The sequence below is a fragment of the Xenopus laevis genome, chromosome 2L (assembly GCF_017654675.1).
Source record: "Xenopus laevis strain J_2021 chromosome 2L, Xenopus_laevis_v10.1, whole genome shotgun sequence".
Lineage (NCBI taxonomy): Eukaryota > Metazoa > Chordata > Amphibia > Anura > Pipidae > Xenopus > Xenopus laevis.
In genome coordinates, this window is record NC_054373.1 from 150,274,722 (window position 1) to 150,299,638 (window position 24,917).

General features: G+C 39.1%; 1 protein-coding gene across 1 annotated transcript in view; it reads left to right on the top strand.

The window, feature by feature from the left end:
- The first annotated feature begins 10,136 nt into the window (after window positions 1-10,136).
- Window positions 10,137-24,917, top strand: part of slc4a8.L (solute carrier family 4, sodium bicarbonate cotransporter, member 8 L homeolog) — an 89,655-nt gene continuing 74,874 nt past the window's right edge. The window contains exon 1 of the mRNA XM_018247501.2: window positions 10,137-10,499. Coding sequence (XP_018102990.2) covers window positions 10,455-10,499 — 45 coding nt within the window. The 5' untranslated portion in view covers window positions 10,137-10,454. The remainder of the gene's footprint in view (window positions 10,500-24,917) is intronic.

The window sequence follows — 24,917 nt, forward strand, 5'->3', positions numbered from 1 at the left end:
TCTCGATATCATACTAAAAGTTATTTTAAAGGCGAACAACCCCTTTAAAAGTAAGAACTTGTTAATATATTTAGACTGTAAGGGTAGGACTACACGGACGTTTTTGGCGCGATCTGAAGCGCTGCAACAAAATGCCGGCGTCAAATCCCATGTGACGGAAATGAGGTAAGTGAATGCATTGTCGGATGGTGTCGCAGCGTTGATTCGACACGACACGAATGTCGGATGCAGACACTGCACGCTGCGTCTGCATCTGACAGTCGTGTCGCGTCGGATCAACGCTTCAACTTCATCCGACATTTACATTACTTACCTTATTTCCATTGCATGGGATTTGTTGCAGCGCATCGGATCGCGCCGAAAACGTCCATGTAGTCCTTCCCTAAGTTATACATACATATATCTCCTGCAGCTGCATTATACCAAATAATCTTGTTTCAGTAAAGCCTTGTCCCTTGCCTCTAGAAGTTTGTGCATTACATAAGAACAGGCTAATTCTCTGCAGTAACCGAAGACCTCAACCTGTAGACTCACTCAGGTGACACGATAATGATCTGACTACAGTTAACGCCTTATATTTTTAGGAGAGAAGTCATCATTAAAAAACAAGTCATTCTGCTGAATGTTTCTATCCTATTACATGATGTCCATTGTTTTCTTAAACCATAGGTGAGATACATTTTCTACACGCAGGGATATAAATACCTACCAGAGAAAGGGATGCGTGACTCACCAGAAGGTGAGGCCCCGGTAATAAGAATAAATGCTTAAAGTGGAACTAAAACCCCTTACATGTTCCATTTTCAATGCATTTTATAGGGCGCCTGCACCATATTATGATGTGTGCATGTGTGCATTGAGCTGTCTAATAGACAATGTTTGCCCACCATTTCATAAATGAATCCTATGACTTGAAAAGGTCATATCAACATGAGATAGTAAATCAACATGAGATAGTAAATGTCAAATTATATATAAAAAGCTTTGAAAATATATATGTGTTGCATAAACATCATACCCAGCATTTTGATCATGTCTGCTTGTGTTTCAGAGATAATTACCTATGTTTGATGACCCGTGGCACTATCCATTAACTGGCTGAGGGCCATGCAGTGTATTTGCAATCAAATTGCTGCTGCTGCTGACACCTTGGAATAAGCATTACCAGGGACACCACGATTTCCATCCAAGATGATCCGTTATCAGGATATGAGCAGAAAGTATATAATTTAAAGCTTGATTTTCTGTGCTTGTCCACAAATATGACAGATTACTTTCTAAGCACTGGAATGTTTGTGTTTACTCATTCGTGGCTGACAAACAGCAATAACTAATATAGTTGTTCATCTATGCATCAATCAGGCCTACCCTACCAGCTTGGTTTCTAGATGATGATGAAGAAACAATGGAAAAGTCTGAAGCGAAACATTTCTTGTTCCAAAATTGGAAACGAGACCATTATCAGTAATGTGTTTAATATAGGCGGTACCCTTTTATTTTCAGATATGTCAAAAAAGTTATTCAACTACTTTCTTGAAGGAAGTTTACAGGAACATTTCACTAAAATTCTTTCACCTATATGTAATAGAAGGCATTAAGTTTGCCCAGAAGCAGTAACTGATAAAAAACAATAAGATATTTGCTTTTAAATAGGTGACCAGCAAACTCTACATGCTAATTGGTTGCTATTGGTTACTGCCCCATGGCAAACTTGGTGCCTTTTATTACCCTGTTCTTTTCCCATCTTTTTGTCCCCAGAGTAGAACAACTGGTGAAAGGCTTACAGAAAGTTTATTGCTGATCGAATGTCATAAAAATCACATACAGTATACCCATATCCCGCATAGACAAAATAAACTATGTTAAATGCATTCATATTGAAAATTGTTTTGCATGGCTGGTTCTTTGCAGCGTGTCTGGCAGCCATTATGCTTGACCATGTCACTTCCTGTCTACGCTCCGTAGAACCACTAGAAGCTGAAATACATGGGATCTGTTATCCGAAAAAAAAAAAAACTCCAAATTACTCCCATTGACTGCATTTTATTAAAATTTTTAAAAAGGATTTCCTTTTTCTCTGTAATCATAAAACAGTATCTTGTACTTGATTCAAATAAGAAATTATTAATCCTTACTGGAGACAAGACAAGCCTATTGTGTTTAATTAACGTTCACATGATTTTCTAGTAGACAATATATGAAGATCCAAATTATGGAAAGATCCATTATCCAGAAACCCCCAGAAGGCGAGCATTCTGGATAAGAACCCCCATATCTTTATTCTGCAAGAGTTGAGGCTAAGAAATGATAAATTATAAAAAGTAATATGTACAGTATGCCAAGCACAGGAAATTATGCCATTTCAACTCTTAAACAGGCCCACACACTAGTGATGTGCGGGTTGAGAATTTGAACCCGACCCAGTCCGTAGTAACACATTTCTGGATACATCCGTGCTCCCGTCTCTGACGTCACAGAGGGGGAGGGACAGCAAGCCTCTATAAATATACACAAAAGGATGGGGTAGTGGGGCACTGTTAGGTCATGGGTGGGGAGTTTGGCAAGGCCAGCACCCACCCGGGGCCCCAATATTTTGTGTGAGTGTCAGCCCAAACCCACCCAACCCGTGGGCTTTGAGCCGGCCCGCACATCACTACCACACACAGTTCAAATAATACAGAGGGTGCTAAGCAGCTGTGTTTGTCTCAACAACTCCATTTCTGACAAAAGGGTTTTAAAGGGGGTTGTTGACTTTTAGTATGATGTAGAGAGTGATATGCTGAGACAATTCGCAATTGGTTTTAATTTTTATTATTTGTGTTTATTGGCCTTTTTATTCAGTTTGCAGTATCAGCAATCTGGTTGCTAGGGTCCAAATTACCCTAGTGACTATACACTGATTTGAAGAAGAGAATAACATATGAATAGGAGATACCCTGAATAGAAATATTAGTAATAATAAAAAGTAGCAATAACAATATGTTTGTAGCCTTACCGAGCATTTGTTTTTTATAGATGGGTTCAGTGAAGGAAGTAAATAATTCAAAAACTGCAAAAAATAAAAAATGAAAACAAATTGAAAAGCTGCTAAAAATTAGCCATTATACAACACAAGTTACAGGTGAACTGCCACTTTAAGTGTCTGTATGCCTCAGCTTGCAGAATTGTGCTTAGTACAGGGTTATACCTAAATTTGTGCAGTTGTTATGCCATGTCTCTCTTTCAGGGCTATAAAAACTTTACAGAGTTTTATGTAAAATATTTAATAGAAAAAGTTAAGACCAGATTTGATGCAGACATTTGGATGAGGATTTACTGTAAGTCATTTGGAGTGTATTGATTTAAGAATGGCAGTACATTATGTACTGTCAGATACCAAATTAAGAACTGCAGTCCACCAAAACTGTGCATTAAAATCACTTACAACGCACTGAGCTAGTGTACTCAGAACTACAAAGAAACTATATTAAGCCGCATAAAGTGTGTATACTTACCCCACTTTTGTAACCAGCAGGATATTTTCATTGTTTTACAGGCTTGATCTATTTCTCTACCTCCCCAGCTCTGGTACCTATATGTTAAGAAAACTGATAAAGCATTTGCAAATTGGAAATGTAACAGAAATTAGAGCATAAAAAGATGAATAGATCTACCATCATAGGCCCCGCAGACCTGGTCCCCCGCCTGTCCTCTGGTATTGCTCCCCTGTCTGCCCTTCCCCCCCTGATTGCAGCAAAAGTAAGTTGGGGGCTGGCAGGGGTGAGCGGGCAAGCAGGGGGCCCACTGGGGGTGTGGGTGGCCCTGGGGTAGAAGCTTCTGTGGGCCTTGCGCACCCCAGTCCGTCCCTGAGTACAACTGATTTCTTGCCAGACTGGAGATCCACAAGGGGAATTTTAAATGGCCATGGTTTTAAGCTCAGTAAGGTATATATAGTGAATAAAGTATATCCTATTGCAAAATATAAGGATATTATAAGGAGTTCCATGACCATATAAAAGCACAAGGCTGAGCTGAGCGTTTCTATATAGGTCATAGAATGATGAGGAAGCAGAGATGGCTGAAAAGTGTGCAGAAACCATTCAGGAATGCCATACTGCCCACATCACAGTAACATAGTAACATAGTAACATAGTAAGTAAGGTTGAAAAAAGACACATGTCCATCGAGTTCAACCTTTTTTTTTTTTATTAACTACCTATCTGCCAGTTGATCCAGAGGAAGGCAAAAAAAACCCATCTGAAGCCTCTCCAATTTGCCTCAGAGGGGGAAAAATTCCTTCCTGACTCCAAAATGGCAATCGGACTAGTCCCTGGATCAACTTGGACCATGAGCTATCTCCCATAACCCTGTATTCCCTTACTTGCTAAAAAGCTATCCAACCCCTTCTTAAAGCTATCTAATGTATCAGCCTGTACAACTGATTCAGGGAGAGAATTCCACATCTTCACAGCTCTCACTGTAAAAAACCCCTTCCGAATATTTAGGCGGAACCTCTTTTCTTCTAATCGGAATGGGTGACCTCGTGTCAGATGGAAAGACCTACTGGTAAATAAAGCATTAGAGAGATTATTATATGATCCCCTTATATATTTATACATAGTCATCATATCACCCCTTAAGCGCCTCTTCTCCAGCGTGAACATCCCCAATTTGGCCAGTCTTTCCTCATAGCTAAGATTTTCCATACCTTTTACCAGCTTAGTTGCCCTTCTCTGTACCCTCTCTAATACAATAATGTCCTGTTTGAGTGATGGAGACCAAAACTGTACGGCATATTCTAGATGGGGCCTTACAAGTGCTCTATACAGTGGAAGAATGACCCCCTCCTCCCTTGACTCTATGCCCCTTTTAATACAGCTCAAGACCTTATTTGCCCTTGATGCTGCTAAATTGCATTGCTTGCTACAGCCAATTTTATCATCTACAAGGACTCCAAGGTCCTTTTCCATAATGGATTTGCCTAGTGCAGTCCCATTAAGGGTATAAGTGGCTTGGATATTTTTACATCCCAGGTGCATGACTTTACATTTATCAACATTGAATCTCATTTGCCACTTAGCTGCCCAGATTGCCAGTTTGTTAAGATCATGTTGCAAGGATGCCACATCCTGGATGGAATTAATTGGGCTGGATCATTTTGTGTCATCTGCAAACACTGATACATTACTTACAACACCCTCCCCTAAGTCATTAATGAACAAGTTAAATAAAAGTGGACCCAATACTGAGCCCTGGGGGACCCCACTAAGAACCTTACTCCAAGTAGAGAATGTACCATTAACAACCACCCTCTGTACCCGATCCTGTAGCCAGTTTCCTATCCACGTGCAAACGCCTTCATTAAGCCCAACAGACCTTAGTTTAGAAAGCAGTCGTTTGTGGGGCACAGTATCAAACGCTTTGGCAAAATCCAAATAGATCACATCTACTGCCCCCCCACTGTCCAGAATCTTACTTATCACATCATAAAAAGCAATCAAATTCGTCTGACATGACCTATCCTTCATAAAGCCATGCTGATTGTTGCTCATAATAATGGACAAAATTATGAATGTGATCCCTTAACAAGCCTTCAAATAATTTGCCTACCACAGATGTCAAGCTTACTGGCCTATAATTGCCAGGCTGAGATCGTAATCCCTTTTTAAATATTGGAATAACATCAGCTTTTCTCCAATCCATAGGCACCATACCAGATGACAGTGAATCTGAGAAAATCAGAAATAAGGGCTGGTCTAAAACTGAACTAAGCTCTCTTAGAACCCGGGGGTGTATGCCATCAGGCCCTGGAGCCTTGTTTACATTAATTTGTATTAAAACTTTTTGTATCATATCCTGAGTCAGCCACTGACTAGATTGAGCTGAACCATTCGTGCAGTTATTAAGTGAGCCTGTGAACCCAGACCAGTGGCGTAACTAGTTGTTACTGGGCCCCATAGCAAATTCAATTTAGGGCCCCAAAATATTTATAAGTTGGCCTATTTTACCAAGATATATTAAAATTGCTCATTAATTAGGGTCTCACTGGGCCCCCTACACTCCTGGGCCCCCAGGACCGCAGGGTCTGCTTCCTCTATAGTTACGCCCCTGACCCAGACTCCTCTATTGTATACACTGAAGAAAAGAACTGATTTAACACATTTGTCTTATCTGTATCTGTTACAACCATACTGGTACCATTATTTAATGGAGCAACACTCTCAACCTGCATCTTTTTACTACTAATATATTTAAAAAACTTTTTAGTAAAAACAACTCGATAAATGAAAGTTAATGCAGAACTGCAAACAAAGTGATAGTATATATATATATATATATAATCATGATTCATAGAAAGTTTAAAGTCATGAAAACCTGCTTTTCTGAACACTTTTGTACGTTCATTTTTCTATTTTCAGAGTTATACTTATTAGCAATATTCTACTCTTAAAGTGACACCATCAGCTCAGCAACTTGCCCAGGGTAGCAGTTCCAGGTCAAGTGAATATGTAGGTGGTGTCTCCAGTGAGATGTCACTCTACATCAATTCCTAAAGGGAGCAAGCACATATTCCACAACCTAATAAAGGCACCATACTGTGCCAAGTGCTTTGTAGTATAGTAATTCATATTCTTGCCCTTGCATCAAGGACATTAATGAAGAGGGCTGGGCAGGCAGGGCACCAGGCAGGTATGGACTGGATTTCAAAATAGGCCCAGGGATTTCAAGTACACAGAGGCCCGAATAGCCTGCCACCAGTACATTAAACAGAGATTGCCTATTGCATCTTACAGCTGCCCCTCTGGCATTTGCCAGAACCCACAGCTTGCCAGTCTGGGCCTGACACCAGGAGAAAACCTGGAAAGCCCCTGTTCTTTTGGGCCCTAAATCCCGAAGCACACTACCAGGCAGGGACTGGGGCAGGGGGTCTGTTTGCAGCAGGTGCAAGTTTTTGCCAGCATGAAAGTAATAGAAGGCCCAGACGGTAGGGTTTAGCAACAGGGGAGGCTTCTGCAGCTGGGGTGCTAGGCCTTTGAGATGGCAGCTCCCAGACACCCCAGTCCAATAATGCTCTTCATATTCTACTTTAAAGGGGTTGTTCACCCTTCAGTAAATTTTAAGTATGTTATAGAACTCCTTATTCTAAGCAACTATTGAATTGGTCTTCATTTTTTCTTTTTTGTAGTTTTTGAATTATTTGCCTTCTTTTTCTTCAGCACTTAAATGGGTCACTGACCCCATCTAAAAAACAAATGTTCTGTAAGGCTAGAAACATATTGTTCTTGTTACTTTTTATTGCTCATCTTTCTATTCAGGCCATCTCCTATTCATATTCCAGACTCTTATTAAAATCAATGCATGGTTTCTAGGGTAATTTTGACCCTAGCAACCAGTTTGCTGAAATTGCAAACTGAAGAGCTGCTGAACCATAAGCTAAATAACTCAACAACCACAAATAAAAAAAAATGAAAACCAACTGCAAATCATCTCAGAATATCACTCTCTACATTATACTAAAAGTTAATTTCAAGGTGAACAGCCATAGATGTAATAAATTATGTTTTAGGAAGGTATGTGTTCTTAATTGGATTCTGACAATAAAAAACAATAATATTTACTGGAATTGCAGTCCCAAATGGTTGCATCCCAGGCAGCTGCCTAACCCTAGGCCCTGGTGACACCCACCACTGAAATCTGGCGCAGACAGGAACAATTAAACTGCCACCTTTTCTGGAAAAGAATCCATGACCACAATGTTTCTGAATATTACTATTCCATATTAATCAGCTACCGTTCTTTGGGGCAAACTCTTACAATGCACATATATATATATATATATATATATATATTCAAATTCTGCAAAGAACCAGCACTCCCATATGTAAAAAGTAGTTTTTTTATTTCTGTTGCATTCCAACGTTTCGGTCTCTATTGGGACCTTTCTCATCCTTGAGAAAGGTCCCAATAGGGACCGAAACTTTGGAATGCAACAGAAATAAAAAAACTACTTTTTACATATGGGAGTGCTGGTTCTTCGCAGAATTTGAATATATACATTTTAACCGTGCACCCCAGCAGAAGAAAACTCCATTGGAGTGCATTAGAGTGCGGATACTCATTGGAACTGATATATATATATATATATATATGAAGACGAGCAAATGCAATAAAGTGAATGCGGCTGCAAGCAGCGGTAGGTAGGGTGTGTTTCCCAATCCCACAGCACTGATCAAGATGGGGTGGTTCACCTTTAAAGGGGACCCGTCACCCAAAAAATATATTCAAAATCCTACTTTATCACATTAGTCAAGCAAAATGAACTTTAATTACACTATATAAATTATTTGAATCTTGTTTCCTTCAGTCTGGGAATTCATAATTATAGTAAGCAGGCCGGAGCCATTTTGTGGACACTGTTATTAAGACAAGCCTTGCATCATGTGGCAGCAGCCCCGGAATCTGCGCTGGTTATTTGCCTTTTTCTTCTGACTCATTGCAACTTTCAAATGGGCGTTGCTGACTCCCTTCTAAAAAGCCAATGCTCTGTAAAGCTACAAATGTATTGCTATTGCTACTTGATATTCCTGATCTTTCTCTTCGGCTCCTCTTCTATTCATAATCCAGTCTCTTATACAAATCAGTTCGTGGTTGTGTAGGGGATCAGAGAAATCCTTCTTCTGTTTTTCTGTCTGTGAGATCATCCAGCCCAGTTACAGGCTGGAGAGCTATCCAATTGGCTGGGCACCCCAGTGCATCCTTGGGAGAGAGGGAGTGCCTGACTTTGGAGCCTTTTGTACAGGGTCTCTGACAGAGTTTAACAAGGGTTGTATGGTGAAAGATCCAGCCACAAGCAGGCCCGGATTTGCGGCGAGGCTGCAAAGGCCCGGGCCTAGGGCGGCATAAATTAAGGGGTGGCATGCCGCCTAGCCACAGCGATAGTTTGCTCTGTTCTGGAGCACTAAGCGCTAGAAATGCTTAGTGCTCCAGTGTGGAAGGAGGCGCATGCATGCAATCCTGCGGGAGGGAGGGGGCGCTGGAGTACACTATCCTCAGGGCGCCGTGAGTAGAAATCCATTCCTGGCCACAACCAAGTTTTGTGAAACTGTCCAAGCTGTTTAATATGTGGAAGTACAGAAAGAACCCATCCTGTTCCCTGCCAAGCTGCTAGAGACTCAGGAGAAAGGTGCCACTGGTGAGATTTATCCTGCTGCCGAGCTGACTGTAATCTCCAGTGTGACTGCCTCTGAGAGCACCTCGGTGAGTGAGCCACCCAAGGCTACTGGTACAGATACAAGCGTGGGGCCCCAATTTGAGGATAGGTCTTGTGCATTTACCTGCTACGTGGGAGTGACTGCTAAGTTGCAAAGGGTGAGGTACTTTTGGGATAAAAGAGCTCTGGGGAAGGGACATTCTAAACTGTATGGTTATTAACCCCTTCCAGAGGATTGGGACTTTGATAATAAAAAGAACTGTGTTGGGGAAACAGTCAGGTACCTAATAGTGAGTTAGGTAGTGTCCCATGTGTCCCAGTGCAGGAGTGTATTGTGTATTAGATTGCCCAAGTTCTTTCACTACTGTTTTATATAAAGTTTATATCTGTTTCATTTGCAAACTGTGCGTTTATTTTTCCTAGTGGAAGTTCCCTGAGGTGTGCTCCTCAGTGTTCCCTAGGTGGAGGCCCTACTCTGTAAATCCCAATTCCCAGTACTTTTCATACGCAAAAGGGACTCCGGGCCCCTGGATTGCCATGGGTTAATTGCAATTTAAAAATACAGTAACCAAACTAGGGTTACAGTTGCAACCAGATTGCTTAAAATCTAAATCGAAGAGCTGCTGAATAAAAAGCTAAATAACTCCAAAACCACAAATAATAAAAAATAAAAACCAATTGCAAATTGTCTCAGAATATCCCTCTCTACACCCTACTAAAAGTTATCGCAAAGGTGAACTACCCCTTTAACAAAGGACAAATCCCCTTGAAGAGGAACTAGAGCTGGTGGTGGCGGATGAGTTCTGTCACCCATCTATTGGAAGGAACCAATGGTAGCGCGCGGGTGTGGCCTGAGGAGAGACCACTGTGTGACATGCCTCTTGCAGCAGCAGCAGTTTGCTGGGAATTCTTTCCCCATTCTCCCAGAGCTACATCTTTACTTCCCTGTACTTGAACGAGCGGCACCTGCTTTCTCTGCCTGTGACATTTCCACCTTGCCCCTTAGCGGCCCCACTGTGGGTCCGTCTCCTTCCCGCGCTCTCATTGGATGCCTCACAGAGAGGATGGAGGGCTGTAGCCAGGGGAAGAGCAGCTGGTGAATGAAGGGAAAGTCCTGCAGCTTGAGGAGAGCGATAAATCGTATCTGTTGCCCTGTCACTGGGGAGGCAGCAATTCCCACAGCCTTCCTGTATCTCAGCGCCCTGACGTGAAGAACAAACGTGCCGGCATTTATACAGAAGCAGCGTCTCCTAAATCGTCAGCCATGCCTGCAGGAAGCAACGAGCCTGAATGTGCCCTGAGCTACCAGGTACTGCTGAGCCTCTCCTCCATCTTATTATACGGTCACATATCTTAGTAATTATACGGTCACATACAGCTAATGGCTTTAGTAGGGAGGAAGCCGCATGGTATTGGTGGTGCCTGGAAACAGCACCCAAAGCTGTTCATTTAGTTAGGGGAGAAAATAAGATATTGTAGCACTTTCCAACAACAGATGGCGCTGTATAGCTGTGCCTCTAGCACTCAGTAGGCCAGTTCTTTGTTGGTGCAGGTAAGTTGCTGGGCACGTGGGAGACAATCAGCTGTTACTGAACTACAGCTCTCAGCACCCTTTGCCAGGCCCAGTGTCACTCTGAGCAAAGTTAGGTGGGCCATTCCTGTTGTTTGTAGTACAATGGATTACTCTTACACAGTTTTATATTTTTCCCCAAGGGCCAAAAGAAACCGAGGTTCCCAGGTAGGGTTGCCACCTATATATTTATCTTTTTTCCCTATTTATAACATTGGGATCAACCAGGCGAGTAAAACGCTGGCCAGGCCAGTAAAATACCAGCCAGGTGGCAACCGTATTCCCAGGTAGGGTTGCCACCTGTCCGGTAAAAATGATGGTTGATTCCAATGGTATTAGTAAAAGATAAATATATAGGAAGGCCGGTAATTTTTTCCAGAAAAGGTGGAAACCCTATTCCCAGGGCAAATGGCCTGAAAAGGGGTGAAGGAAGGCAGAACATTCCAGGTATAGTTAATCAGTGTAGTGTAGATTTCTGCCTATATATTGGGGTACACTGTAACAATGCTAGACTAAAAGTTGACAGTTCATTGTTTACCCCTAAAAGAGGGGGGTCAGTCTCCCTGCTTGCCACCCTAGGTCCGGGGGGGGGCACACCATCCTTGGAAACTCTATCATCGGACTGAAACACCCAGCAAGTGACTGCAGTGCAGAGAAAGAGAAGCAGAACTGCTTTGGATTTGGGATAAGGTTGCCGGCACTAATGTTTGGAGTTGTATGTACTGTATATATATAGTAGGAGCCAGTAGTGGTTTCAATTGTGAAACATTAGCTGGAGGGTGAGTATGGTTTATACACACACAATCCTGGCTGGCACTTCTTGTGGTACCCAGATGTTGCATCACAGCATTTAAAACACTGCCGAGAGATGGGTTTGCATTGTGCACAGAGCGATTCTCTGGTTTGCGGTGTGTTTTAGTTAACCTGCCATGCTCATTTGGCTGCCTATAGTGCTTAACAAATGTATATCACTTGGTGTCACATCAGTCCTGGCTTTGCTCACCTTTACTGATTGGCTGCCTTTAATGGTTTTGGAAATATTTATTTTTTAAGACATGTTGTGGTTTAGGTCAGCATTTATTTTAGCAGCCAAGTAGACTGTGTCTGTATCTATGAGTCTGGGTCTCGCCTGAGCATCTCCCATTATAATGTCACCTTGGGTGGAGGTCATTGCATAATTCTATATAGTTCTGTATGTTGTGACAGTCCAGAGATTCTCAGTGGAGCTGGAGCAGGAGACAAGGAGGGTCAAAAGATGTGAGTGCACCCCTGACATTTGCAATGTAGCTCAAAGGTTTACACCTACAAGTCTTCTAGTGTGCAGGTAATGTGGCTACGGGGCCTGACTAAAGGCAATATTTAAAGCTGTATGAGTTATTCTGTTAAGCTTTTCTTTAGAAAACCAACAGCACCAAATCCAGACGAATAATACATTCTATGCAAATCATGAATGCATGATATAGTGAATAAAGTACCCCCTCTTGTAAAATATAAGGATATTATTAGTTACCGAGGAGTTTCATGACCATATAAAAACACGAGGCCGAAGGCCGAGTGTTTTTATACAGGTCATGGAACTCCGAGGTAACTTCTAATATCCTCATATTTTACAACTGGGGGTACTTTATTTATTATAATACACAAATTTTAGTGAGTCATGTGACAGAAATTACATCACTACTCACCGTTTATAACTGATGACATCACTACTCACCGTTTATAAGGATATAATTTACAGGATATTCATGGCTTTTGTGTATTATATATTGTTACATTGTTCACAATATATATATATATATATATATATATATATATATATATATATATATATATATAAAATACAATAACATGCTATGTAAAAGGGATGATGCCAACAAGTACCTACAGTACCAGTCTTCTCTGTTACTGTGACAGTTTCTGGTACTGATTTGCACACATACGTGCTAAATTGCACCAGTGAAGTTACCGTAGCAACCACTCAAACGTTTGCTTTAATTTTCTACCTTCTAGTAGTCTGATTAAGGCTAATTGCTGATTGATTGCTACTGGCACCTGTGCTTGTGCAATTTAGTACCTGTAGTCATAGTCAGATTTTATTGTCATCCCAACTGTATATAATAAACATAAAACCTTTTTTAGTCCACAAGAGCCATACACCATAAATTCTACATAAAAACACATATTACAGCATATTAAAAAATAAATGGAATAACTTAAAGTCAGTGGCATAACAATAGGGGACTGGTGAGGACCTAGAAAGAAAAATTGCTGCGTGAGGCCTTTTTTATCTCCTGCCCCCAGCCACACCAACGTACTTGCAAGAAGGTTGTAGCGTGGCCCATTTTCTCCTGCAGTATTTACTATAGTCTTAGGAAAATATAAACAGGTTTATACCAGTGGCGTAACTACCAGGGGGGCAGGGGGTGCGATTGGGCCAGGGCCCGCACCCCCTCAGGCCCCCCGGCAGCTGGCGCATCACTGACTTCTTCAGTGTTTCCGGGCGTATGGAGGGGGCGGGGGCCCGGCTGCATGTCCCGCGCCAGGGCCTGCCCCCCTCTAGTTACGTTACTGGTTTATACATTACAAGTGTGTTCATATATAGAGCCATTCCATTAAAAGATAGTGGCCCAGGTGCACCAACCCCAGACCCTCAGCATAGGAAAGTGGAAAACAGTCCTACATCAACAAAAAATGGGAAGAGGGGCACTCAAGGAATCCATGAAGGCCAACAAAATAAAAGTAAAAACAAAATCACATTATCATATACATAAGCCTTACATGTTTTGTTCCTTAGAAGCACTTAATTGTAGACCTATGGAATTGCAACAGCTGTTTTTTTTTATATTTAGGCCCTATCCAATTCATCTTCCAGTCTCTCATTGAAATTGGTGACTGGTTGATAGGGTAAATTGGACCCTAACAACCAGTCAGCAATTTGAATTTGAAACTGGAAGATGAATAGGAGAGGGCATCAATATAAAGATTAATAATAACACTAACGTTGCAACCTCACAGAGCAATAGTTTGTTGGCTGCTGGGATCAGTGACCTCAGTTGGAAAAAGGCAGAAGAGAAAGCCAAATAATTAAAAAAAACTAAAAAAATAAGGACCAAGTAAAAGGTTTCTAAGAATAGGTCATCTATAATGTACTAACACTTACCTTAAAGGCAAACTACCCCTTTAAGAAGGATACACATGTATCATATAAAATATACTATTTAGGTTCCTATTAAGAAGTGTATATATTTACCATATATATGTTTTGTTGCAGTACTGTTGACTTTCACACACCCAGAACATTCTGTAATCTCTTTTCAGGTCACTTTATTGTTGTATTTTTTTTCCCATTAAATTCAATACCCAGCCTCTGAAAAGGAGATTCTTTGTATTATTTTAACTGTTGTTAGAATATCTGTTCTATTATCTAATGAGAAATATACAGGTGAAGAGTATTGCACATGTAGTTAAAGCTAATGGGTCCTATGGTAGCTACATTTGGAGACACATTTATCAAGGGTCGAATTTCAAATTCAAGATTTTTAAAACTCCCATAAATTCGACCAATCGAAATGTAATTTTACCAACTTGGAAGAATTAAAAGTACCCGAAAACTCAAATCGAATTCGATTCGAATTTTTTTTTTTTTTTTTTTTTAAAAAACTCAAAAATCATAAACTCACTTATAAACAGTGACTAGTGATGTAATCAGTTATAAACAGTGAGTAGTGATGTAATTGTTGTCACATGACTCACTAAAACTTGTGTATTATAATAAATAAAGTACCCCTTGTTGGAAAATATGAGGTTATTAGAAGTAACCTCGGAGTTCCATGACCTTTATAAAAACACTCAGCCTTCGGCCTCTTGCTTTTATATGGTCATGGAACTCCTCGGTGACTTATAATATCCTTATATTTTACAATAGGGGGTACTTTATTCACTATATAATTTATATAATGTTTATTCTTAGAGCTGTTACAATGTTTCATGCATTATCCCATATCCAGTTGTATTGCACCTGTATTATTACCTGTCTGTGCCTGGTGCTATGTGAAACCAATGATTTGCACAGATGCACATTGGTGGTTCTGGTTACTTAAGCAAATTAAAAATATTCAAATGTTTGTTTCTTTCCAGCTCACTGAATTAAGCATGGATATCCTTAAAGCTTGGCCTGTAAGGGGCATCTGAGCACTGGATTTAATTAAGCCACTAGTGATGAATGTCTGGCAAAAACAAAAGATAATTAAATGAACTGCTGTTGTGACCTAATTGTCTTGCTTCATTTGTTCACTGTTTGTAATGAGCTGTGTCCAGACAACACTAATAGCAGGGCAGTTGCTTCTTCTAAACATGGTTTGGCAGATTTTGTATCATTTATTCATTCATGTAATTTTTAGGGAAAGAATATTAAAACTATGGAAATCACCATGAACAGACAAACACATGAGGCTACAGGCCAGAACTTTTATACGTCATGATGCTCCGAGGGAGACTTCCAATATTCTCGTATCGTGCTGCATTATACTTTATAATACACAAGTGTCATTGAGTCGTGTGACTAAGCACAGGTTGCAACAAATGATTTCCCTATGTTACATATTCACAGCCCTTGTGCATTTTATATAGTGAATAAAGTACCCCCTCTTGTAAATTATAAGGATATTATAAGTTACCGAGGAGTTTCATGACCATATAAAAACACAAAACCGTAGGCCTAGTGTTTTTATACAGGTCATGGAACTCCTAGGTAACTTCTAATATCCTCATATTTTGCAACTGCTGGTACTTTATTTATTATAATACACAAGTTTCAGTATGTCATGTGACAGAAATGACATCAGAACTCACGTTTTGAACTGATGACTTCAGAACTCATAGTTTATATAGTGAATAAAGTACCCCCTCTTGTAAAATATAAGGATATTATAAGTTACCGAGGAGTTTCATGACCATATAAAAACACGAGGTCGAAGGCCGAGTGTTTTTATACAGGTCATGGAAGTTTTGGAACTCCGAGGTAACTTCTAATATCCTCATATTTTGCAACTGGGGGTACTTTATTTATTATAATACACAAGTTTCAGTGAGTCATGTGACGGAAATGACATCAGAACTCACCGTTTATAACTGATGACATCAGAACTCACCGTTTATAAGGATATAATTTACAGGATATTCATGGCTTTTGTGTATTATATAGTGAATAAAGTACCCCCTCTTTTAAAATATAAGGATATTATAAGTTACCGAGGAGTTTCATGACCATATAAAAACACGAGGCCGAAGGCCGAGTGTTTTTATACAGGTCATGGAACTCCGAGGTAACTTATAATATCCTCATATTTTACAACTGGGGGTACTTTATTTATTATAATACACAAGTCTTAGTGAGTCATGTGACAGAAATTACATCACTACTCACTGTTTATAACTGATGACATCACTACTCACCGTTTATAAGGATATAATTTACAAGATATCATGGCTCTTGTGCATTATATAGTGAATAAAGTACCCCCTCTTGTAAAATATAAGGATATTATAAGTTACCGAGGAGTTTCATGACCATATAAAAACACGAGGCCGAAGGCCGAGTGTTTTTATACAGGTCATGGAACTCCGAGGTAACTTCTAATATCCTCATATTTTTCAACTGGGGGTACTTTATTTATTATAATACACAAGTTTCAGTGAGTCATGTGACGGAAATGACATCAGAACTCACCGTTTATAACTGATGACATCAGAACTCACCGTTTATAAGGATATAATTTACAGGATATTCATGGCTTTTGTGTATTATAAGGATATTACCAAGGAGTTTAATGACCTTATAAAAACACGAGGCTGAAGGCCTCGGCGTTCCCTGTGTCCTCGAGTTCCTTCTAATTATCCTCATATTTTGCAACGGGGGGGGGGTACTTTATTATAAAACACAAGTTTCAGTGAGTGGTGCGATAGAAATGACATCACTAAGCTCCAATTATAACCGATGACATCACTAAGCACCATTCATAAGGGTATAATTTACAGGCTATTCACGGCTCTTGTGTATTATAAATGTATTATGTCTTCCTTACCTTTTTGTAGCCAGCAATGTGTTGATTTACATTATTGATTTTATCTTTAACTACACATTTTCTACACTGAATATACAAGTGGCTCAGGGTTTTGCATACGATTAGTGGTTCTGTGACCATGTTTAAAGATTTTAGTTAAATTTGATTCATGCATATAGATTATTTTGTGTTGTTGTGCATATAGATTTTATTGTGTTGTTATTCAGGAGAAGTGAAACACTGGCCTCTAGAGCTTGCAATCTTTAAGTCAGAGACAGGGTGTCACATGGTGTTTGGGAGTCATACTTAATGATAGCTCATCAGCTCTGATAGAAGATAGAAACATGGGTAGATTCAATGTGGATGCTTAGTGTGTGGACATTTCACAGGACAATAACATGTGATAACACCCTGTTAAAAAGATTGTGATGAAACTGATTTATACTAAAAAGAGATTTTATAAACTATGGATTCATGATTGAATTCATTTACAGAACTTTTACTTAGAACCAGCCAATGAAATGAAATGGAATGTATGTCAGTCTCCATCACTCCTGTCTTCATCCTGTCTTCATCTTCTCACTGTAATATTTATTTATTCCCCCCCTTGATTTATCTTTTTTATTTAACAACTCCCAAAAATTTAATTTTAACATCATAGCATGCCATTTTATTAAACGTGTTGTAATCAGTTAAGGTTTCTTAAAACAATATGCAGTTTATACACTATGGGGCCCATTCATTAAGTTCGAGTGAAGGAATAGAAGAAAAAATGCTTTGAATTTCGGTGTTTTTTTGGCTACTTCGACCATCGAATGGGCTACTTCGACCTTCGACTACGACTTTGAATGGAACGATTCGAACTAAAAATCGTTCGACTATTCGACCATTCGATAGTCGAAGTACTGTCTCTTTAAGAATAAACGTTGATGCCCTAGTTCGCCACCTAAAAGCTACCGAACTCAATGTTAGCCTATGGGGAAGGTCCCCATAGGCTTGGCTAACTTTTTTTGGTCGAAAGATAATCCTTCGATCGTTGGATTAAAATCCTTTGAATCGTTCGATTCGAAGGATTTAATTGTTCGACCGAACGATTATTCCTTCGATCGTACTATTTGCGCAGATTTTCATTCCCCAGTCGAATATCGAGGGTTAATTAACCCTCGATATTTGACACTTGATGCTTTTCCCCCTATGTATTGTAGCTTTTCAAGGTGATTCTCCTGCTTGAAGGATGTAGTGTTTATACCCAAGTCCTTGATAAAGCTTATCTACCACAAAAGTGTAATATTGATCCAATGCTATGATTAGTTGTCAGTGTCACTTTAACTGGCTGCTTTGATGAAAAACAGTATGGCAACCAATGTTTACAGGAGAATAAAAAACTATGCAGATAAACGAGGCTCCTTGGGGAGGATGGCTTATGTTGGTACTACTTAAATATGTCCATAAATCACATAGTGTTCAGTTTACATGACCAGTTATTTGTTTTTGTCTCATTTTCCTTTTCTCTTTAAGAATAAAATAGTACTTTGTACTTGATTCTAACTATATATATATATATGACGATCCAGTGGGATCGAAACGCGTAGATATGCGGTTGTTGGAATAAAACTTTTGCTATTTGTACTCATATGACTGACCCGTGAGTGCTTTCATCTGGTGGAGTATGAGGATTTTGGTGAGCACCCGGTAATTATTGCATAGAGTGGTGCGTGCAGATAAATGGAGGGATATATATATATATATATATATATATATATATATATATATATATATATATATATATATATAATCGATGCAGGGATCAGCACACTCTAGAAAAGGTGAATTTAAGTGTTTTTATTTGTAACACAGCATTTCGGTCCCTCCTGGGGACCTTTAACTCTAGGAAAGGTCCCCAGGTGGGACCGAAACGTTGGACAATGCTGTATATATATATATATTTTTTTTTTTTTATGAGATATGTAAGATTTATGGTAAAACATTTCTGTTTTTGTAGCCTTTCCCGTCGTCAAATAAGCTGTGCACATGGTCCTGCTCAGCAATTGCCGCCAGAGTGCCAGGAAGGACCCGTGCAGGGACCCTATGTTTTACATGATGGGTTTAGTTCTCCTTTAACACATTGGGCTCTAGTTCAGTGTTAAAATAAAAATTGGGTAAATAGATAGGCTGTGCAAAATTAAAAATGTTTCTAATATAGTAAGTAAGCCAAAAATGTAATCTGTAAAGGCTGGAGTTACAGAATGTTTAACATAACAGAACAGAACACTACTTCCTATTCTTCCATCCTATCAGTGTCTTTAGGAGCAGCCATATGGGTCATTTGCTTTTCAATCTGAGCTGCATACTAAGGATCAAAAGCAAATTAACTGAACAAATTTGTCCCATGTGACCCCCCCTTCAAGTCACTCTAGAGTTAGAGAGATGTAAAGCAGGAAGTAGTGTTCTGACATTACATAGAAAGTATGTCACTACAGCCTTTATACTTTACATTGTTGGCTAACGAACTACAGTGAACACTCGATTTTAAGTACCCTGATTTTAAGTTTTCCCGCATTTTTTATTTGTGTTCCCACCAATTTATAATGTTTTCCCGGATTTTACATCAACATTTTGTCCTGTTGTACCCAAAAACATTTTCTCCTCTATGAATGTTATTATTTGTGAAATAAAGATGTTTAAAATACTAACCAGATGTATATTTTGCCATGGTCCTGCCTGTAAATGGTAAATTCCAATTTGTCTGCCCCTAATCACTTATTGCTTTAGAATGTATATGTGACTGACAGAGAGGCCTTGCACATGCCCTCATAGTGTAACATTAACACTACAATGTTTAACCCTTGTTATTAACACAGTATTTATTGTAAAACTGACGTGCTTATCCTTTCAGTACAGGTATGGGACCTGTTATCCAGAATGCTCGGGCCTGGGATTTTCCGGATAACAGATCTTTCTGTAATTTTGATCTCCGTACCTTATGGGGCCCATTTACTTAGCTTGAGAGAAGGAATAGAATAAAAAAAACTTTGAATTTCGAATGTTTTTTTTTTGGCTACTTCGACCATCAAATTGGCTACTTTGACCTTCGACTACGACTTTGACTTTGAATCGAACGATTCGAACTAAAAATCGTTTGACTATTCGACCATTCGATAGTCGAAGTACTGTCTCTTTAAAAAAAACTTCGACCCCCTACTTCGCCACCTAAAACCTACCGAAGTGAAGGGAAGGTCCCCATAGGCTTTCTAATGTTTTTTAGGTTGAAGAAAAATCGTTCGATCGATGGATTAAAATCCTTCGAATCGAAGGTAAATCCTACTGTAAATCCTTCGACTTCGATATTCGAAGTCGAAGGATTTACATTCAGCAGTCGAATATCGAGGGTTAATTAACCCTCGATATTCGCCCCTATGTAAATCTGCCCCCAAGTCTACTAGAAAATCATGTAAACATTAAAAAAAAACCAATAGGCTGGTTTTGCTTCCAATAAGGATTAATTATATCTTAGTTTGGATCAAGTACAAGCTACTGTTTTATAGAGAAAAAGGAAATCATTTAAAAAAATGTGGATTATTTGATTAAATTAGATGGGAGGCAGGCTTTCCGTAATTCCGTAATTCTGAGCTTTCTGAATAATGGGTTTCCGGATAACGGATCCCATACCTGTACTTGAAGAAAAAGTTACTTTAACATATTTCCCGGATTTTACATTTTCCCGGATTTTACATAATGTTTTCCTGGTCCCCTGAAAAAATGTGAAATGGGGGTTCTACTGTATATTAGAAACATTTTTTATTTTGCACAGCATATCTATTTACCCAGTCTTTATTTTTACACTGAACTATTCCTTTAAGGCAAGATCCTTATTTAGAAAACACCAGGTCCAAGCATTCTGAATACTTAATATATCCCATATATGTATATGTTAAACGTAGACTCAGATGGCGCCAATAATTTATTCACTTGCTAATAGTCATTCACAAACAGAAATGTGGACACATTTTATTATTGCAAATTTAAGGTTAATGTTAAAAAAAAGGTAGAAAAGTTATTGAGAATCTTTTGCCGTTAGAGGTTAACTATTTCATACTGAGAATACTTGACTCTAGGCTACTAGGCTTCTTTATAGAGATTTAGCCATTCAAATCTCTCTCTCCCTCTTTTTAATGAATGAGAGGTCTGTGATATTAATACATGAATATGTTCTTTATCTAAAGCTTTAGTTTCATGAGCATTCACCTGCCAGAAGCTAATCCATTATTTTCAAGGTGATGGTGCCCTGTAGTATGAGCAGTAAAGCAGCCTTTAAGTGTTATTGGTGGGTGGCGTTGCTGGGCAGATCTCCTCGATGTCTTTCAATAACTACATTCATCTTCTGGTCTATTTTAGTTCTCTGTGTAAAAGCCTACTGGGAATTTAAATGACGGAATTTCACTTATTTATTTCTCTCTCTCTCTCTCTCTCTCTCTCTCTCTCTCTCTCTCTCTCTCTCTCTCTCTCTCTCTCTCTCCTCTCTCTCTCTCTCTCTCTATCTCTCTCTCTCTCTCTCTCTCTCTCTCTCTCTCTCTCTCTCTCTCTCTCTCTCCCTCATTAGAATTTAACAATGTAACTGCTTTGAAGTGATGATGTATATTGTAACCAAGGTTTTTTTTTTTCGATTGCTTCATTTCAGTGGTAACAGCATATCCTAGGGCAGAGAATTTTGTAAGGTGAAGGCTCATTTTCATATAATAATAACCAGTGAAAGATGATTTTGTCAGTGGGATTAGTCCAGACTTCTTGAATTGATAATCCTTCAGGCGCAGTAAAAAGCACCCTTGTTGTTACATAGTGTCTGATGACGCAGTTGGCACCCATTACTGTCTAGTAACAGGTTACTTATCTCGTTCAAGTGTCTGATACGTTGCCATGTTTATATATTACACTTCAGCTACAGCAGTGTTTCTTAACATTTTTCTTGGAGGCCAGTATAAGTTACAAAATAAACTGTTAGAACCTTGTTCTAGTTACTACTGTATGTTCTGCTATGGAAGGGCATCTTACATTATTGCAATCATCAAGGCCCATCCTAAATAGCATAGGGATCCGTTTTTTGGGTTCTGTCCAATAGGTTAAGAATGCAAGGTCATCGGTCTGTATAACAATTGCTTAAATACTATAGGTATGGGATCCCTTATTTGGAAACCCGTTTTCCAGTTTTTGAATTGCGGAATTGCAGGAAGGCCATCTTCCACTGAGTCCATTTTAAAGAAGGAAAGCTACAACCCAAGGAGGTTGCCAAATGTTAGGATACCCCCAAGGATTGACCTACCTGATACCATGGGCCGGTACTCCTGCTAGCAAAAAATGGCAGTGGCACTTGCAAGTGAATGATCCGCGTCATGCCTTCTTTCTTCACAGGGCAAGCATGAGCATTAGAGTTAAAAGCTTTTTTTTTCCCACTGCTTCTTATACATCGGCTGCTGAATTTTAAAGAAGAGAGGAAGAGTACAGCTAGCTTGCAAATGTCCCAGGCTGGTGCAGTTTTTTGCTATTAGGAGCACCGGCCCGGGGTGTCAGGTAGGTCGTTACAATCCTTGGGGGTGCCCTAACATTTGGAACCCCCCTTGGATTGGATCTTTTCTTCTCCTTTAAGCAATTCTAATACAGGTATAGGATCCCTTATCCGGAAACCCGATAACCAGAAAGCTCTGAATTAGGAATGGCCGTCTCCCATAAACTCCATTTTATCCAAATAATCCAAATTTTTAAAAATGATTTCCTTTTTCTCTTTAATAATAAAATAGTTGCTTGTACTTGATCTCATCTAGGATATAATTAATCCTTATTGGAAGCAAAACTAGCCTATTGGGCTTATTTAATGTTTAAATGAATTTCTAGTAGACTTAAGGCATGAAGACCCAAATTACGGAAAGATCTGTTATCCGGAAAACTCCAGGTCATTTTGGAAAACAGGTCCCATACCTGTATATACAAATTATTTCCTTTTTCTCTGTAATAATAAAACAGTACTTGATAGTAACTAAGCTGCATGAACCCATATCGGTCGCAAAACAATCCTATTGGGTTTGTTTAATGTTTATTTTGTTATCAGCAGACAAAAAGTGTGGAGACCCAAAATTATGGTTTATCCTAACACTTGGCACCTCAATGATTTAGACTTTCCTTCTCCTTGACAAGCATAATCTGCTTTTTTTCCAGTTGCATCATACATGTGGTAGTATAAGTGGTAGCTATTTGTCCTGTGTATTTTTATTATGTGATCTGTCCTCCCCGTGTATACTTATATATATATATATATATATATTGTACTTTTATACACTGTACAGTGATGCGGCTCCTTAGCAGCACTTTACAAATAAAGTTATACATACATTCACATAAACAGTAGGGTTTCTTTTTGAAACTATGGATTTACTGCTATAATGTTTGTAGAACAAGTAAGTTAAAGTATTTCCACCCAGACTACTTGCTGTCTTGTTTGAGCTTAAGTGAAGAGCAAATCCACCATCAAGAAATGGGCATCAGTAGGATTATGTAAAGATTATGGAGCGGAAATTAGTGTGAAAAATGTGAAACATGCATTTTTGGTCTGATCTCTGCCCCTTGTAGCTGCACCCAGGTTGATGCTGTGCCTGTCAGTGGAGCTACACATAGGAGCAGACCCGCTTCTCCCCGTCTGGGTAACATATGCTCTGTGTGCCCTCTATTTTAGAGAAGAAGTTGGAATAATGGCAGGAAAGAGAAGAGTGAGTTAGTTTCAGGAGTTCTTTATGCACTATTTCTGCACACAAGAATATATTCACAAAACAGACCAGGTTCAGTACAATAATAGAGCTGTATAAATACAAAAATACAATTACATTTATGAGAGAAGAGGAAGGAAGATCATAGGGGATTACAATCTAAGTGGGTGTGTAATTGCAGACGTAAGGAGGGGAGGATTAGAGAACCATTCAATTGGCTGATTTTTGCAAATGCAAGAGAAAGATAAGATTACTAGTTTCATCTCATTTTACATATGTACTGCAACCGAATAACAAGTGCTACTTCATCTGTAACACTGTTCACACCTGAGCAATTATCGAAGACTTTGATTTAGGTGCAAAGGGGGTTAATGTTTGATATTCATTAAGAATCATTAGGGATAACGTGACTCACAGAATCGTAACACCTTCAAAAACTGTTGCAATTTTTACAATTAAAACATTAGAAGTGAAAATGTAAACTGGAACGACAGCTTGCCGTTCTAGTGAAGGTTATGAGACTTCAATATCCTTCTGCAGACAGTCTGTCACAGACATGGCTTAAATTGACACAAGAAAACCTAGGTATAGTACAGCTTTTTCATGTAAAGATTTGCATGGGAAAGGCAGTTAGGGAGAGAGAGGAATAAAACATATACAGTCCCATAATGTATTTGAACAGAGACAATTTTTTTTAATTTTGGTTCTGTACATTACCACAATGAATTTTTAATGAAACAATGCAGTTGAACTGCAGACTTTCAGCTTTAATTCAGTGGGTTTAACAAAAAGATTGTATAAAAATGTGAGAACCAAAATTAGAAAAAAGTTGTCTGTCCAAATATTTATGGGCCTAACTCTATATGAGGATTATTGCCATACGAGGATGCATAGATGCATACATCTCACCTTGTTTTATATGGACTGAGGGAAGTAAGAACTGAACCTCACGTGCCCAGACTGCCAGCCAGTATGAAAGCAGCAGGCTTCTAACTGTTGTAAGGCTGGTACCTTACAAAAAGCTATTGCTTTCACAAGCCATCAACACCACTGATCAATTCCAAACAGTGCAGCCAGCAACTACAGGTATTGGAACTGTTATCCAGAATGTTTTCCGGATAAAGGATCTTTCTGTAATTTATATCTTAAGTCTACTATAAATTCATTTAAACATGAAATAATCCATATAGGCTGGTTTTGCATCCAATAAGGATTAATTCTATTTTAGTTTTGATCAAGTACAAGGTACTGTTTTATTATTACAAAGAAAAAGGAAATCATTTTTTAAAAGAAAATGGATTATTTGCATAAAATGGAGTCTAGTATAGATGGCCTTTCCGTAA